The 16,469-nt window shown below is 39.0% G+C and overlaps 3 protein-coding genes across 17 annotated transcripts in view; all 3 read right to left on the bottom strand.

The window, feature by feature from the left end:
• The window catches only part of bbs4 (Bardet-Biedl syndrome 4), a 48,212-nt gene extending 46,028 nt beyond the window's left edge, over positions 1-2,184 (bottom strand). For all 5 annotated transcript variants that reach the window (XR_006360783.1, XM_044030626.1, XM_044030628.1 and 2 more), the window contains exons 1-2: positions 1,741-2,184; positions 493-535 (exon numbers count right to left, since the gene is read on the bottom strand). Coding sequence is in view for 4 of the 5 variants with exons in the window: in XM_044030626.1 (XP_043886561.1) it covers positions 493-535; positions 1,741-1,800 (103 nt within the window). In the remaining variant the exon portion in view is untranslated. The remainder of the gene's footprint in view (positions 1-492; positions 536-1,740) is intronic.
• Positions 2,185-2,261: 77 nt separating this feature from the next.
• Positions 2,262-10,472, bottom strand: scamp2l (secretory carrier membrane protein 2, like). The gene is made up of 9 exons (XM_044030635.1): positions 10,314-10,472; positions 8,575-8,652; positions 8,134-8,220; positions 7,347-7,473; positions 7,126-7,254; positions 6,415-6,574; positions 5,753-5,854; positions 5,107-5,224; positions 2,262-4,262 (listed from the first exon to the last, which is right to left on the bottom strand). Exons 1-9 carry the CDS (start codon positions 10,368-10,370, stop codon positions 4,128-4,130), a joined length of 993 nt encoding a protein of 330 aa, XP_043886570.1. The 5' UTR covers positions 10,371-10,472; the 3' UTR covers positions 2,262-4,127.
• An 898-nt stretch (positions 10,473-11,370) lies between these two features.
• The window catches only part of myo9aa (myosin IXAa), an 89,896-nt gene continuing 84,797 nt past the window's right edge, over positions 11,371-16,469 (bottom strand). For 7 of the 11 annotated variants that reach the window (XM_044030088.1, XM_044030077.1, XM_044030082.1 and 4 more), the window contains 8 exons: positions 15,990-16,118; positions 15,779-15,884; positions 15,555-15,686; positions 14,551-14,674; positions 13,683-13,703; positions 13,295-13,503; positions 13,043-13,185; positions 11,371-12,962 (listed from right to left, as the gene is read on the bottom strand). In XM_044030088.1, the coding sequence (XP_043886023.1) occupies positions 12,478-12,962; positions 13,043-13,185; positions 13,295-13,503; positions 13,683-13,703; positions 14,551-14,674; positions 15,555-15,686; positions 15,779-15,884; positions 15,990-16,118 (1,349 nt within the window). In that variant the 3' untranslated portion in view covers positions 11,371-12,477. The remainder of the gene's footprint in view (positions 12,963-13,042; positions 13,186-13,294; positions 13,504-13,682; positions 13,704-14,550; positions 14,675-15,554; positions 15,687-15,778; positions 15,885-15,989; positions 16,119-16,469) is intronic. The other 4 variants (XM_044030087.1, XM_044030081.1, XM_044030080.1 and 1 more) reach the window with 2 other exon arrangements.

Below are 16,469 nucleotides of genomic sequence, written 5' to 3' on the forward strand. Positions count from 1 at the left end.
ATGATATTTCACTTATTGCCCATATTATATAATTTCTGAGCCAAACAAAAGGTTTTCTTTCTGATTTAAAGTTCAAATCATTTCAAATTTCCACACACACACATTATTTATATATTTATGTACACACACACAATACAGTGGTGTCTACTTAATTGCTCCTATATAACTTGAAGTATTAGCAGTGATTACAAAACACTATAAAAAAAACATAATGAGCCACAGCATTATCCAGCTAATGGGACATTTTCCATAGAGAAATATCTGGAGCATGGTTCAGTAGCAGACTGTCGGCACAGTTTATTCATTTCAAAGACAGTGGAGAGAAGGGAGAGGGTGACCTCTGCAGGACACTTAGTTTCAAACCCCCTTTGATAATATTCTTTACCAGTAATTACAAGACATTAATGTCAAAAATAACATGTATTGTAAAGTGGAATTGTGACGCTTGAAAACACTGTGAGGATGATTTTTAAGTGTCAGCTCCCACCGTACCTTTAGGTGCTCGTCGTTTCTTGGCTTCGGTAGAAAGAGGGAGCTGAAATATATCAACAACACAGCACAAACAAATAAATAAGCAACAGCATACACTATGCACAATCCATAGCCTGCAGAGCAAGTTACACTGTACCCATCTATCACTGTTTCCCACTGCGAGCGCCAAAAGTGCAACCCCAACAAACTACATCAGCTCGACTCCTAAAAAAGTTTGTTTCTATTTGATAAGAGAATATGTAGGTTGTGTAGGTTCTGCTGTATTTTGTCAAGGAAGTGCTAGTGTCTGAGGGTTTAAAGCTTAGGGAAAGATGCCTCATTGACTTGAGGTCAGAGGTTATTCACAATCTGAGTGAATTTTAATTTATAAAGTTTAATCTAATATTAAATAAAAGCTTACTTATGAGTTTGTGTTGTATTTTTTTTCAGTAGATTTAGAGTTTAGATTTATACTACTTTTTTCTTAGAGTTGTAGATAAAATATGGCCTTTGAGTGTGTGTATTTTTTCTGAATCTCGTTCCCAGTCTGTTAAGTGCCTCTCATTAGATGAAATATTGTTCAGTAAAACCCCAGTGCAAATATTCTTGATGTTTGTCTGATCTGAGTCAAAACCACAGGGATTCAACTCTATGATTAATCTGATCAACTTTATTTACAAAATTGAGAAAAGCAATGAAAATGTTAAAGGTGGCTAGGACACATTTGATATGAGTATATAATCTCCTCTTCCTCAATCACATTAAACAGCGAAAATTATAAATGCAGGCATGCACAATCCCAGTAGTTAAATTCCAACAATGTCATTCTTAACTCACTTATGCATTGCCTCATTGCTACGTTTTGTGGGAGCAGTGTTTAACTAACATTTAAACATTAACAAGGTTGTTTGCTGTCATCAACTAACATCACCTACACCATAAACGTAATAGGCTAACGGTTGTCAACACTGTAACACCACCTTACTGTCAATAAAGATGTTACAGTTCAAGTTTGGTTCGCCCTGAGATGAGTGGGATTACAGATATTAAAGGAAGTTGGCATCAGCAGCTTAATCAACTTAGCAGGCTTTAAGTGCGTTAGCCAGGCAGCTAGCTAACGTTTACATAACAGGCGCCGTACGACGACTCTCCTCAAACCTCAGAAACACGTTTGTTCAATTAAATGACAAACTAACACTTTACCAAACGTCACGTTTAATGTTGCGTTTACTCAAAGCGAAGGAAAACAAGCTTCGACTTCACACTCACCGCCGTGGACGTCTCCTGGTCCGCCATCTTGGGATGATCAACACTAGAAGCTGTTGCCATGGATACATCGGTGGAACGCGGAAGTCGAGCTTGACGAGGCAATTATGTTATTTATTATGTTTATTAACAAATGTTTTTGACTATATAACGTGAACGTTAACCGTCTATGTCCAGCCCACATTATCACCAAACCAAACTTAATCCTTATACTAACATGTCCTGACGATGAGACCATCTATTTAAGATATGTACACTTCAATAATTGATGTGCAACACACATGATCTCACCATCACATTTTCATTACAAAGAAACATATTTCTTGATAATGAAATTGGGAATGTCCCTGTAAATGGCAAGTCACAGAAATGTTATGTTTATCCAACAATGTATACTGATAATCCTACTTCTATTTATTTTTTAATTTACGAAGCAAATACATAGTATGTGTACTAGCATACTTAAGTATGAATACATCTTTACATAGCATAATGTGCATAACATGAACCAAATTGTCAAAAGAGAGAGGAAAAAACCCAATTTATTTAATTTGACTGAGACACCATTTTTACCAAATACCACTCTTGAAAATAAGTTTTAAATAAGACACCAATATGTACAACACCTTATTACACAACATGACCATAAGGAAAACATTACAATAAAATAAAAAGCTGATAAAAACACAAATAACCAACAGCCTTGTGTTCAAATCCCCACACAAAAATTGGTGGATTACATTAGTGTCAAGGCCCTGAGGTTAAAGCTAAACTAAGTGATTCGCTGTAAGAATAACAGACAGCCCATCTATGACTTTTGAGATTGCATCCAAGTCAAGATAATCATTTTGTATTCTTTTAGCTCATTTATGGGTTTTTTGGAAATAATTCTACATTAAAAATCTTTCAGTAACTTAGCATGAATAAAGGTGTAACATGCCTTTTAATGAAAGTGCAGCAAAACTCCACACCTCGAAAAAGGTAATGTTGTTTCTAACATCAAGTCAAATGTAACAAACCAGTTAAACTACTTCATCATGTATGCTCAGAAGAGCTCTTTGTCTAACTTCAATAAGTTACAGTAACAGTACAAAAAAACCCTTCATCCCATCACCTTCATTATTAATCACAAGCGTATCAACTTTATACACCTGAAAATAGAACATTTTGTGAGAAAGTTGTGTGATTAGTAACATTTTAGAAGCATCCTGTAAAGAGTAATGACTAAGTTATCGGTTTCATTTCGTAGAATACAGTGTACACAACATGGCTACCCTTTAAGTATCTAGATGCTGTTGTGCTGACAATATGTATACATACATTATGAGGAACCATCATTCAATGATGGGAAAACATTCTCATGTCTAATACACTTTTTAAACTATCAAAATCCCATATTAGGGTGTTCACGTGATGGGTCATTTTAATTTCACCTGGGGAAAAAAAGGAAAAAAATCCCCAGTATCTTAAAAATTAAACTAAACTCTCACTAAACTCCAGCCTTGTTCTATGGTGTAAAAACAAATACTCTTATTTATACATAATTAGTCCGCCATGTTAAATAGATTATGTAGTGATGAGGTGCTGACAATCAAATGATATCACGGCCACTATGCCTCCTCTTCACCGTCATCATTTTCCTTTCACCTTCACTTTGAATTGAAGTTTTAAGACAGCATCAACTTACAACATGCTGTCTAAAACGTAGGGTAGTTGAGATTTAAATAACATTACACGAGACCTCATTCTTTTCTCATATATTTTTTGTCTCTAAAACCGTAGTGCATAACTTTTAAATATGATCAAATGTCGGTTACATTCAAGTCACTGGCGAATTAGTTCACACGAAGCTGATTAAACCTATCAGCTCCTTGCAGCTCTCTCTGTTTCTCAGAATCAAGTGTCGCCCAGCGACATTTCCTCACTTTGCACGGTAAGGGATATATTTTACTTCAAGACTGACAAAGGCAAGGAGGAAATACAACAGCAGCAGGTGGATGTAGGACTGAAAATGTTAAGTAGTGCCCACAAAAAATCTCAGAACTGGATCTACTGCTAAAAACAATCCCCTGGAATTTCAGCAGTGTGACAAGACAAACAATTCAAAAAACTGGGTCGCAGAAGGGAGCGGATTGGTGCAAGATCACCTAGGCATAATGTCATATAAAGGCAGCAGCAGTATTTTTGTAATTATTTAGAAATCTTCAGGGGGGGATTTTTATTATTATTTCTAATTGGAAAAAGGGGACACCCTTATTAGTATTTTCATCAAATTATCAAACCCTAAGCTAAAACTCCTCAGAAGAATGTTAGGACATGGCTTGTTTGATACATTCTTTTAGTGACATACAGAAAGATGAGACTCTCCTGAGGAAAACAGTCCAGTTTTCCTAGCTCCTGCCAAACGCTCCCTGTGCAGCACCGGCTGCAGCAGACTGGAAGGATCGGTTGGTCAGGACTCCCTGGGAGAACTCCTGCTGGGCCTTGGTAAAGCTGGCACCTGTCCTTCTGTATTTAGAGTGGACCTGGGGAAATGGAGAAAAGGGACAGAGATAGTCAGTGACAGGTTTTATATGTTCAATAAAGGATTGGTAGGTCTCACCAACTATAAGAGCAAGTAATAGGTGTTGATTCGATCATTTTTACCAAGGATTTGAGAAAGCACTGCAAGACAGGCTATTTACGGAGGTGTTTACCTTTATCCAACATGTTGTACGTGACAAAAATGTGCATATTTTAATACAGATTAAATACAGGTTTGTGATTGCTTCTTAGACATAGTCAGGGTTTGCACTGCAGCAGGTGTGCACGGCAAGAGCATACAAACGACAATGAAGGACAAGGTCATGGTCGTAATTGCACGCATGGTTATTGTTACAATGAAAAGAAGTCTTAATAAATAAAGTGCTACTACCATTAACAACAGGATACAAGTTTCCCCATTTCATTTGCCCTTCATCTACATTTCCTGCATTGTGCCGGGTTTGGCTGATTCTTTCCACATGAATCATTTGTATGTAAGCTCAGCATCCTGACCTGCTTTGAGTATTTCTGAACCTTCAGATCCATTCAGCAAATTCTAAATCTTTGTACTCCCTTTGATGCCCTTCCATCGTAGCTGCTGTTAAGGGTTTTTGTTATCATGATTTTTACTTTCTCCAGTTATGTTTCTCTCTTTGATCTGGGGCCAGCCTCACTAAACTGGAGTGGAAATAAACAATATCATGCCACAGTGAATTAATTCACTTCTAAATACTTTCACATATTAAGCATTTGGAACCTACTTACCAACACAAGATTATTTAAATCACAATATCTGCAAATTAAAAACTGCAACAAGGCCCAGTATTACACTTTATATTAGCGTACCATTTTCAGAAGGATGACACCCAATACGGCGTTTACGGTGAAAAACCCAGCGACCACCATCATAACCACAGCCACGGCCAAATTGGAGCCGATCATGCTGATTGCTGTGATCCATCCACTGCAAACAACAACAGACAAACACAGAACAAACAAATAACATGAATCACTTAAAGACTTTGCAGTGAGAATACACAACACATACTTTTTGTCTTGATTTAATCAAAAGTATTCAACTAAAAGGAAATGACAACATCCTGCCCTTCACCAATGACCAATGGAAAAGCATGAAGTTTGAAAAAGTGACTGATGTAAAGTACGGAAGCCCGATATATTATCTAATCTGAAAAGAAACCCAGAGAGAAAAGTTCCACACACTTACAAAGCAGCAACCCAGATAAGTTAGGGCAGCAGGAATCTGTCAAAGAGATGCAAGAGAGGAGATGCAGAGCAAGAATACACATAACAAACAAACACAGTAAGTGAGAATGAAGATGAACCGCTGACCCATGCATACCCACAGTGTATAAAGCAAAGAGTAGAGACTCCTACTTACTATTGACAGAAATCTGTTATCAATAAGCAACTACGTCATACACTAACACCACCCTACAGATACTTATTCAGTCAAAAAAATGTTCCCACTCACCTGTTTCCCCACCTGGGGATCCCCACAGTTTGGATAATGTACACTGCCGTTTGGAAAAAGAAGACAAAGAAGAAGAAAAAGAAGCTAAAGGAGCTGTCAGACCTGGGGAGCAAAAATAGACAGAGACACCACATTATTATTGATATTTAACATTTAAGATGTTTGTTTTTGCAGTCATTATTCAACATTACTCTAAATTGAAAAGACACATTAGCATGAAAGCCACAAAACTTTGCCTAGAAGTCCTCGAATTTCCAAAAAATTCAATGCTAGTCTGTAGAAACCTAGATGTTATTTTACAGATTTCTCTTTTAAACTTAGTTTTAAAATATGAAATCTTGTGCTCTGTGCCTTGTCCGTGTGCTTATTAAAATTTTTCTTTACATATACCCTACTAATATTTCCTCTTATGCCGGTATCAGACTACACAATATTTCGTCTTTCACGATGGTCATTATTGCGTAGTTTGATCCCGGCATAACACCCAAGATTTCTGTTGTATGAATGTGTGTTTGTGGTCAGTGGACTGAAGAAATTCAATTACCCTTCAGGGATAAATAAAGTTTTCTGTATCTGTAAAACAACTGAATCAAACAATGTAATGTCCTGTCAGTATTGTAAATCAAAGTACATTTCATTAAGAGACTGCTTAAACAGCGTACCTGAAGGCTTTGTAGACCGGCCTGTACCAGCAGACAAACGACACAGGAGTGAAGAGGATGAACCAGAGGATAGACAGACCAAAGTCCACACCATTTTGACTGTCTACAGTGAAGTAAGCCAGGCAGGCCAGCACGTTGAGGAAGAGGGTGGCACAGTGGACTGTGGAGACACACAGGTGACCTTTAACCTCAGAGTTCAAACTAAGTGACCCAACAAAGTTTGGATGGTTAAAAAAGGTTGTGAGTAATGCTTTCATTAAATGTTTAACCAATAATGTGACAGAAATGAATGACATGATTGGGTTCTGCACTGGCAGTCATGAACTGGACTGTTGGATTCTAAAAGAATTACAACCAAACTGAAAAGATCCAGCACATATGAGACACTCAGTCATCACATTTAAATTATGTTGTAAATTGTGATTATTTTGTCAAGTAAAAGTCAACATCTATAGCTGCTGATCTCCAACTCAAACACATTAACAAAGAAGAAAGTGTTGCTACATGTATCTGAAGATACCTCACTTATGATTATAAACAAAGTACTTGCTCCATCCATTCATCATCTACCACTTTATCCTCCACTGGAGGGACGCAGGTTACATATGAAAAACATTTTATCATGCACACTGGTGACTCTGTCATATTCAAAAACAATCCAACTTGTTATCTGAGTCAGTGTTGGGGAAAACTGCATACTGGGATACATACACATCCAGAGATAGTACATTCTCTTGCAGATCCTGCGGTAATCCTCTGGGATTTCCTCTTCAAAGTCCTGGTAGAAGCAGGGCTTTACAGGGGAGAAACTGGGTAGAGGCGGCCAGTTGTTCTCTTTTGCTGAAAGACATTTCACAGAGTCATTATTTTGAGTGGTTATCAGTTCTTATAGTTCATGCATGTCACAACGTAAAACCACTGCAGTCACTTACTTCCATTGTTTGCTCTGCCTGCCGTCCTGTTCTTTAGCTCCTGCTCTTTACGGTCCAGCTCGGCTGCTTTCCGCTCCAGCTCCTCCTGCTGTTTGAGCAGGTCAGCTTGGGCAGCAGTTGCAGTTGCCTGGTGGGTGATTGGAGAGATGCACTCTAAACACTCTTAATACTGTCACTTTTACCCCTAGTAGGACTAGGATGAGAAACACAATGTTAATCCTGGTTTTTGAATCTAATGCCAAGGTCAAGGTAACTTCATCACTTCGAATTTGACAGACTTTCTGCTGGGAGCTTGTGAGTTATCCCAGATCTGTGCTTGATTTATATGGCTTACAGGTCACGACATCCTACATCTGTAGGTAATGCTTAATAAGCATACAATAACCTCAGCATAAGACTAAGCAATGACTGTGGGAAGTAAACATTTTAACTGATTGCAGTGCAGCTACTTTTTTCAACGTGTGGAAATAACATACAGGTGTATACCTGGTAATATACAGAATTTGTTTTGTTGTTTGTTACATGTTCAGCGGATGATACGCTTTAAGAGATGTACAAACCATAATAGTATCTGTGAACACTGTGTTTTGGTAAATTTGAGACTAAGGTTTTGTACTAAAAAACACTGACTAGGTATTTTCTCAGTCGGAAAACATAAAATCTCTGCGTTACAATAGTCCTTGGAAGAAAATCCAACTCATAACCTGGCCCATTAGTCAATTTATTACTATTCTTAAATGTTCAAAATGGAATTTTCTCCATCTGTGAATGTGTATGCCTGACTCACCTTTGCACTGTGCTCCACAGAGGTCTGTAGTATCGCTGGTTGAGAAGAGACTGCAGAGATGGGGATAGTTGTGCCAGAGTGGTGTCCCTGTAAAAACAATTTAAGCAGTAATTCTTATTATTTTTTTTTTTCTTAAATCAAAACTAGGACGAATGAAGGTGACTGTAATTTCCTGTTCAAGACATCCACACAGAAACGAAAAAGACCCACAATGTGACCTAAAACAACAATGAAGGGACAAATAAAAGACAACAGAGAGACAAAGATGGACCACCAATCACAGAGTGACACAGAATTACTGCACATGCATTGTAATCACTGAATATTGCTCAGAGCTTTAGCTGTCCCTCTCCTGTGCAGGAGGGGTTGTGGGGGCACATTTGTGTTTCATAATCTGTCCATGATCATATCATTGGTTACATTAAAAGCAGAGGATCTCACCATGTCAGGGGCAGAGAAGGGGTTGAACTCTCCTACGTTTTCATTGCCTCCGCTGGTGGCTTGTGTGACTGAGGCATCCTGGAAAAGAAACCATACATCCCGTACCTTAGTTAAGTAAAATGAGAAGTTATGAGGCCAAAGTTATTTTTTGTCGCCTAAATTCAAGGCCACGTGTAAAGAGGAATGTCCATGAGTGTCCCACCCAGTCCAGGAAGAGCACCTGAATACACACGTCACTTGCCACATTAACTATTTATAGACTCTAGGTTCTTATTTCAGTTGAAACAGTGTCTTCACTTTTGAGGGAGCAAACTTACGTTTTAATTTATTACGTGAATGTGTCACAGTGACACATGATTGCCTATAAACATACCACCTAGAGCTATTTTGATATTAAAACATGAGATGAGGACAAACAACTCGTGAGTTTACAAAGAGAGTCATTAAATCTCTGATCGGCCATGAAAGATCTGATTTGAAGTGAAGCATTTGGTTCTATCTAGTGTTTTAGTAATTCAGCCCAGTCTTGTGATTGGATGGAAAAAATATACAAATACAAACAAACTGAGGTAAGTAAAAAGGAGTAAGGACATTACTATTATTAAGTCCAAAAGCACATAAATGTGTATCAGTTCACACTTTGTTGTCAAAGTGAAATAGTTTTGCTTTTACAGAGCATCATGAAAGAAATGTGCTTTTGGGTGTTGATATTTTTAATTTCCAGTGAAGTTTGACATTTTAGTGCATTAGTATTTTTGATACAAGTTCAAGTTTACTGTTGATCTGCAAGATAGAGCCTGACCAATATTAAATAGGGGCTGAGATGATTTTATCACTGTTAATAATTGGGTATTGTAAGTATTGTGATTCGATAGTATTTCCAATTGTGATTTTCTTTTCCTTCTTCCTTAAACCAAAATTGTGTTTCATTCATTGAGACAATAACCCACGAGTCATATTTCCTATATCAATGCACATTACATCTCAGTCAGTCTGGCATTATCTGCATTGACTGGGACAGTGATATAGAACTGGTACAACAGTATGTTAACTGCTACATTTAGCTGCCCCTGCTAATAATCAGATAAATACAAACAGGCCAAGTGGATAATGAAATAAACGGAGCTTCACAAAACAGGACACTGCCTTTTGAAAACCCTGGATTGCAGCAAACACTGATAAACAGAAGGTTTAATTAATTTTTAGGTTAACCGACAACTGCTACTTTTAGCTGTTTCTGTTCATCAAGCTAACATAAATATCACGATTCTGGGGGAGACGATTATTTTAAAAATCGCCAAAAACCAAAACACCCCAGTACATATCGATTTCGATTCCACATACCCTAACATAAACCGTATACAATGTGCACTGGTCTTGATCACAACATGACTTTAATCAATGGCGTTTCCAGGAGGAGTCACAGTTGGTGTACAGCAGCAGCAGACACCTGTTCGTGGGTATGTTGCTTTACCTGAGCAAGTGACTTCGCAGCACACGTACAGCGGCAAATCCGCTCAGACAGGTTCTTTCTTTTTACATATGGCTAAAATTGGACGTCAACGTGTCATTATTCTTAACACATACGATTCTTAAGTCAGGAAATACCGGGGCCAAACCAAACCCAGCAACCAACCAAACAGGTTTTGGTCGCAGCATATTTCAGTCTTCACTTGACTCGAAGGAACAAAACCTTCTCTAAAACTCGGCTCGTAGCGGATACGACAAAACAGTCTTACCTGGAAGGGGTTCACGTCCACCGGGTCCGCGAAAGGGTTACTGTCATATGCCGACATCGTGGAGAAAAGTTGCTATCAAACGGACAAAAACAACGACAGCTCCCGTCTCCGTGGTGGCGGCTCCTGCTGCTGCTGCTGCTGCTCCACCTCAGCTCAGTGCCGGCGGTGCTGCTGCTGCTGCTGCGACACTCAGCCTCTGCGCATGCGCCGCTCGATCGGTGGCCCGCGTGATTGAGTCATTTCTTCTCAATGATCCTACCTGACGTTTTTCTTTTGTTAGAAATGATGTCAAATAGTGTCCAATATACAATTCGTGTGACTGTCTGACTGTGTCTGACCGTCTTTCAATGTGATAATAAGTGTACCCCACTGAAGTCAAATACAACCACATTAAAACGTACAATAACCATCATGCTTCACAATTCATATGGAAGAGAATTGGGACCACATTTGTTTTTTTTTGGGAGACAAAATTTAAAAAAAAAGAAAACAGTCAGAACACCAACTTTAATCTCGGAATTCAAACTGTCAGAATTCTGAGATTAAAGTCCAAATTCTTAGTCAGGAGATTAAAGTCAGGTTTCTGACTTGTTTACTTGTATTGAAGTAAAAATACAACCACACTAAAGCATACGTGTGTAACATGCCAGAATATGAATGTATATGGAAGAGGATTAAGGCTACACATCAATGTTTTGGGAAACAAAACAAAAAAAATATATAAAAACATTAATCTCAGAAGTGAGGTGGTTTTATTTATTTAAATTTAGTTTTCAAACATTTTTACATGTGGCCATAATCCTCTTCCTCAATTGTAGAATTGATGACTTCCATACTTTTTAGATGTCTTAATGCTGCTTAAGTTTAGTCCTGTCAGTAGAATGAATCATTGTTGACATTATTACATTACAATAGTGTGAATTTTATGCAATACAGAGTGAAAACATCTGCTGAATAAAAGGCCTATTTTAGTATGTCATCTCCGGGGTTGTGTACAATTTCAACGCAGGTTTAGAAAATACAGAAAATGAAGAGATAATAACGACAGGAGACACTGTGACTTAATGCTCTTGCTTTGTTGCTATTGAGCAAACATTTCAGACAGGAGGAGGGTAAGGGTTCAGAAGCATAAGGGAATAATAGGTTTTAAAGAAAAGAACAATATTTGTCCACTATACTGTACATATGAACTGTACTGTACATAACAATTGTTGTATGGCTGTTAAGCAGTAAATGCATGGATTTTAATACACATCCAACATTCTTTACAGGGCTGGGATCCCCTCGGCTGGAATAACACCAGCGGACTTGGTCCCTTTCATGGCAGTATTTCCCTTATGAGGGGAAATAAGCAGCACAAACTAAAAACACATGAAGTGGTTTTATCAGCACATACAGTCACCCATAAGCGCTCGCCGTGTGCACAGACACAAACACACACACACTCCCTCACACACACACACGCTCACATGTAAATCGTCCACTGTCCACATCCATACATTATCTGCCCAAGGTACTCAAAAAAAAAAGATAAATATTTCAAAAAACCCAGCAGAGGCTGGTGTTTTGGCTTTGTACAGTATTTATACCTGTATATTATATGAATTTCTGCGTCATTAAAAATTATAAATAAGGGGAAAAATAAATTTGCCATAACAGAAAAACCACTGCTTTAACTCATTGTTGTAAACTGTAAACTCATTAAGCAGCTAACATCGGAGACCTATAATATCACTGGAGCATCCGTGATGCCTGATTTCTTCTTCTTCGCTTTAGTACACTGCTTCAGCTTTCCAGCTACGTTAACATTCCCTGATGCCGAGTGGTCTTCTGCATTGTCCGACATTCCCTTTTCTCTGTCCTCCTGTTCAGTGTGTCTCCTCTTGGCGCCGAGTAAAGATCTGCCAAGGCACTTTCAGAGTATGGGTGACAGTATAGGCTACAGAAGGGGAGCTGCTCTACACACTACAGTCCCTCTGCCAACGGTCTCCTTGTCTAGAGGTGGAAGCACTTAAGACAACACTTCTCTGCAGACTTCAACAAAGAAAGGCTAAGCAAAAGCGCTTTGAGAAGTGACTGGTTGCTTCTACGTCACCTCCCATAGAGAACATATATATGCTTGCCAGAGAGTTGGATAGGGATTCCTCTGGTGTCCCAGAGTCCTTCATACCATGAATTCATTATTGCCATACAATACCAGCGACTGTGGTATGTCTGGCGGGTCCCTGCTATGGCCGCCACTGTCTCTTGAGTGCCTTTTTGGTGAATGCTTGGCCCCCTTCAGTTTTTGTTTGCTCTTCTCTGGATTGAAGGTACCTCGACTGGTAAACTGGGGCCTATTGTCATGCATGCCTTCAAGATCCCCTGTAGGGCTCATTTCTATGCTATCAGAAGAGGCTTGAGACGTGTTCAGGGACTGGGACTGGGCTGGACCTGAGCCTTGGGGTGGAGACTTGGAGTGGAAACGAAAGCGCCGTGTGGAGGAAGAGGAGGATAATGGGTGGTAGTGTGATGAGGAGGAATAGGAAGAAACACTAGAGCAAGAGTCAACAGAGTCCAGAGAGTCCGGCTGCCGGTGGAGAATGCGGCGTCGGGGGCTCCTTCCATCAGACCTTCGAGGCCATGGGGATGTCAACGCCGGACCTCTTTCTGCAGTAAAAAACAATGACAAATCAAGTCGGGTTTTTTATCTCCTGTTCCAACTGAAAGGTGAGTTGTGATTCTCATACCAGAGAAGTCAGAAATGGTTTCCTCAGAGTCAACGTTGAGGTTTTCAGAGCTATCAGCTGTACCAATGGAGGCCTCTGACTCCAGGGTCTCATCATCTGATGCTCGGGGCTCCAGAGTCAGCATCTCAAAAGTCAACTCCTCTCTGCAGAAGAAAACACTCTCCACATTAAAAATGTTGAGGCACAGCTAACACTTGTAATACATGCAATGTAATATTGACACATCATTTTAAATGCAATGACAGATTTTACTTTTCTTTTTGCAGGCTTTCAATTTGCTCTGTTAACACTCTCTCTTCCTGCTGCATGGCTGCCTGCTGATACTCTGATATTTCAACCAAAGAGTCTGCTCCCTCTTCACCACCGCTTTCCTCCACCACAGTGTTGGCCACAGGCGGCAGGCGGGGACTTAGTGGAGGTGAAGGTGTGTTGTAGCTTAGTCTCTGTAAGTGGCCTTTTCCCTGAGAAAAACACAAAACAAATCAGATATTTTATCTTCTCACATTTGTTCTTTATAAGAAGCTGCTCACACACATGCAGGGACGGAAGCATATGAAATGAACAGCTATGTTGAAAACAATACGGCTGTCCTTAATACGCATGAACAAACTAAAACGTCACATTGTCACACAATGTTTACCTTTTTAGCTGCATTTGGCTGCTTAAGAGGAAAAGTGACAAACAAATAAACCCGAGATCAGTGACTGTAGATTCAAACAGGTCAAAAAAGAGAGACAATAAAATACAGTCTAATATCAAAATCAATTCTAGCAACTTATTTACGTTCTCATTTCAGCCTCTTACTGTTGACATTCTGAGTTCTTAAAAGTCAAGCTGACAGTAACAATATGATACAATGTTACTGTCAACTTGACAGAATCACTATCATCATTATTTCTGTATGTTTTTGCTTTATTAATAGATTCATGTTGCATCATAAATACCTTTATATTGTGAACTATTTATCGTTCCATATCAAAACAAAGACTTTTATTTTGAAATGATGTGAAATAGCATCCTAAATATTTTAATTTCAATGTTTTTTTTCTCAAAATGTTGGACTATTTTTTCTTGACCAGCCCCCTAATGACCAAACTCGACACTCAGTGAGCCCCAGGTCAATTGAATTTGAGACCCCTGCTCTAAACACTTCTGTTCACAATTTATCCAGAGACAGACTTGACGGAAATAAAATAAACATTTTCAATTCCTGCTCTAGATTTCTTTTTTGAGTGAGCCACATGGTGGATGCATGCATACATACCACAGTGTGAACTATTGCTTCAAAAACTTCCCAGTTTTAGGATCAATAAAGTACATCCATCCATTCATCTATCTATAGACAAAAATCAAACAGCTATTTGTACACGTCTCAAAAGAGACATCATAGCTAGTATAGGACCGAAGGCTCAGTCAGGTGGACTTAAACTCCTGTGTGTGATTCATAACAACTGATAACAGTGGGATTTCTCATACAGGTCATATTATTATTTATCTTATTATCTTACCATTGACCGTCGAATGACAGTCAATCTGCACTTGGCCTTGTTTTCAGCAAACTCCAGGGTATTGATGTCCTTCAGTCGTAATCTGTATTTACTCATCTGCTCGCAGATGATAAGTTCTACACACCTGTGGAATAACAAGACAAAACCACTTCAGAGATTTTTAAATACTCTATAATGACACAGTGCTGTTCTTATACATGTAGGCCCAGTTCATACTGGATGTATGACATGTCCCCACACCAATGTGTTTATGATTTTAGTTTCTGTTTCAACTCAGACAGAAAACTTCATATTATCTTTTGTTTACTCAGATGGACAGAGAGAGATAGAGAGAATGTGTCTCGTCTGAACCAAACCTTAGCTTCCTTTAGACCAGTGGGTACCTGAAAGCTCACCTGGCAGAGCTAGTGCTCCGTGTACTGAAGCTACAACTCTCTGCAGCAGCTGGAAAAGTTCCCATGTTGCCAAATTTCACAATGCTGACCTTTGCTGCGTGTTTTCCCTAATCGCTCCCTCTTTCAAAGTACAATCCTTCTTATCCAACTCGGGATTAAAATGCGCCAAAATGTCTACAAAAACACCAGTGGCTCAGTTTCTTTGAAAACAAAAAACAACTCATTTTGTACACCAGAGACATTCCAGTAAAAAGTAGTGACAAACAAAAAAAACAATTTATGTTGTGAGTTTTCAGATGTAATTGACATGATACTGTATGTGTGACTTTCCAGAACAATCTTTTTTTAGTTTGTTTCTATTTAGTCTAATGTACTCTTTTGCTCCGTTGTAAAATTCCTGCTGAATTGGACATTGATGGCCTTAAAGAAGCTGATGTTTATCGGTCCCACATGGAACACATTAGTTTAATTCCACTTCCACTGTTTGTATCCTGGTCATGTGTCCTGCTGTGAATGAAACGCGACTGTGTCCCCATTTGGCGATTAACCCCACACTTTGTGAAGCAATGTCTGAGGTAATTTTTTGACAGACACTAAGTTCATGCTTACGCAGTCGTCTTGCTGATGTCTTGAACACTCTGCAGTGGATCGATGGTATCGGGACAACGAAGGATGCATGGAGCAAAAACTATGGCCAAGGCATTAGCAGACATACGGTTTGTCTCCTCTTCCAAGGCGACCCTAAAAAGCACAAACTCAACATTAGAGTCAACCACCAGGAAGGAAATAATATTCTGTTTATTCATTTATTAAAGAACTGATATTTTTTTTACCTGACAAGATGAAATATGAGGCGTTCTAGAGTGCATATGTGAGTTCTGTTTAGCTGATCAATAATTGAATACACCCCTCTAATCATTTCCTTTTTATCCTGCAAACCTGGAGAGACATTCAGACAAGATGAATCAAGAATAAAATCAAACTTTGGACAGAATGCACTTGAAGTACATATTAGCATTGTACGCCTGGATGATGACTACTCACCCATGGCTCGTATAAACTCCTCATACAGCTCAAAGGTCAAGAGTGGATTAGGCAGGTCTCTCAGCCACTGTTTGAAAACACTGGCAATTACGTTGATGTTGTAATCGTCCAGATTCATGCTTTCCACATCTGTTTGGGGAATGCAGGCAAACCAGATCGCATTTAGTTAGACCCCATAAATAGTTCTTAGTTTTAAAAGGTCCATCCAATCACTCATACCTATTTCAAACTACGGTGGCCTTTGCATACCAGAAAAGTTATAACAACTCTCTCCCACTCTTTCTGTTATTTCCTCACGAAACACATGTTCATTCAGACTAGGGATGGGACCGCACGACTTTTTTTGTGTCTGATACTGACATCACAAACTCGAATATCTACCGACACCGACATCAGTCCAATACAGTCATTTTAGACCATTCATGAACTATGAAGCTGTTAACAACACATTTGTGCTGAGTCATTTCAAAGACGTCATTC

Source organism: Solea senegalensis, linkage group LG7 (assembly GCF_019176455.1).
Source record: "Solea senegalensis isolate Sse05_10M linkage group LG7, IFAPA_SoseM_1, whole genome shotgun sequence".
NCBI lineage: Eukaryota > Metazoa > Chordata > Actinopteri > Pleuronectiformes > Soleidae > Solea > Solea senegalensis.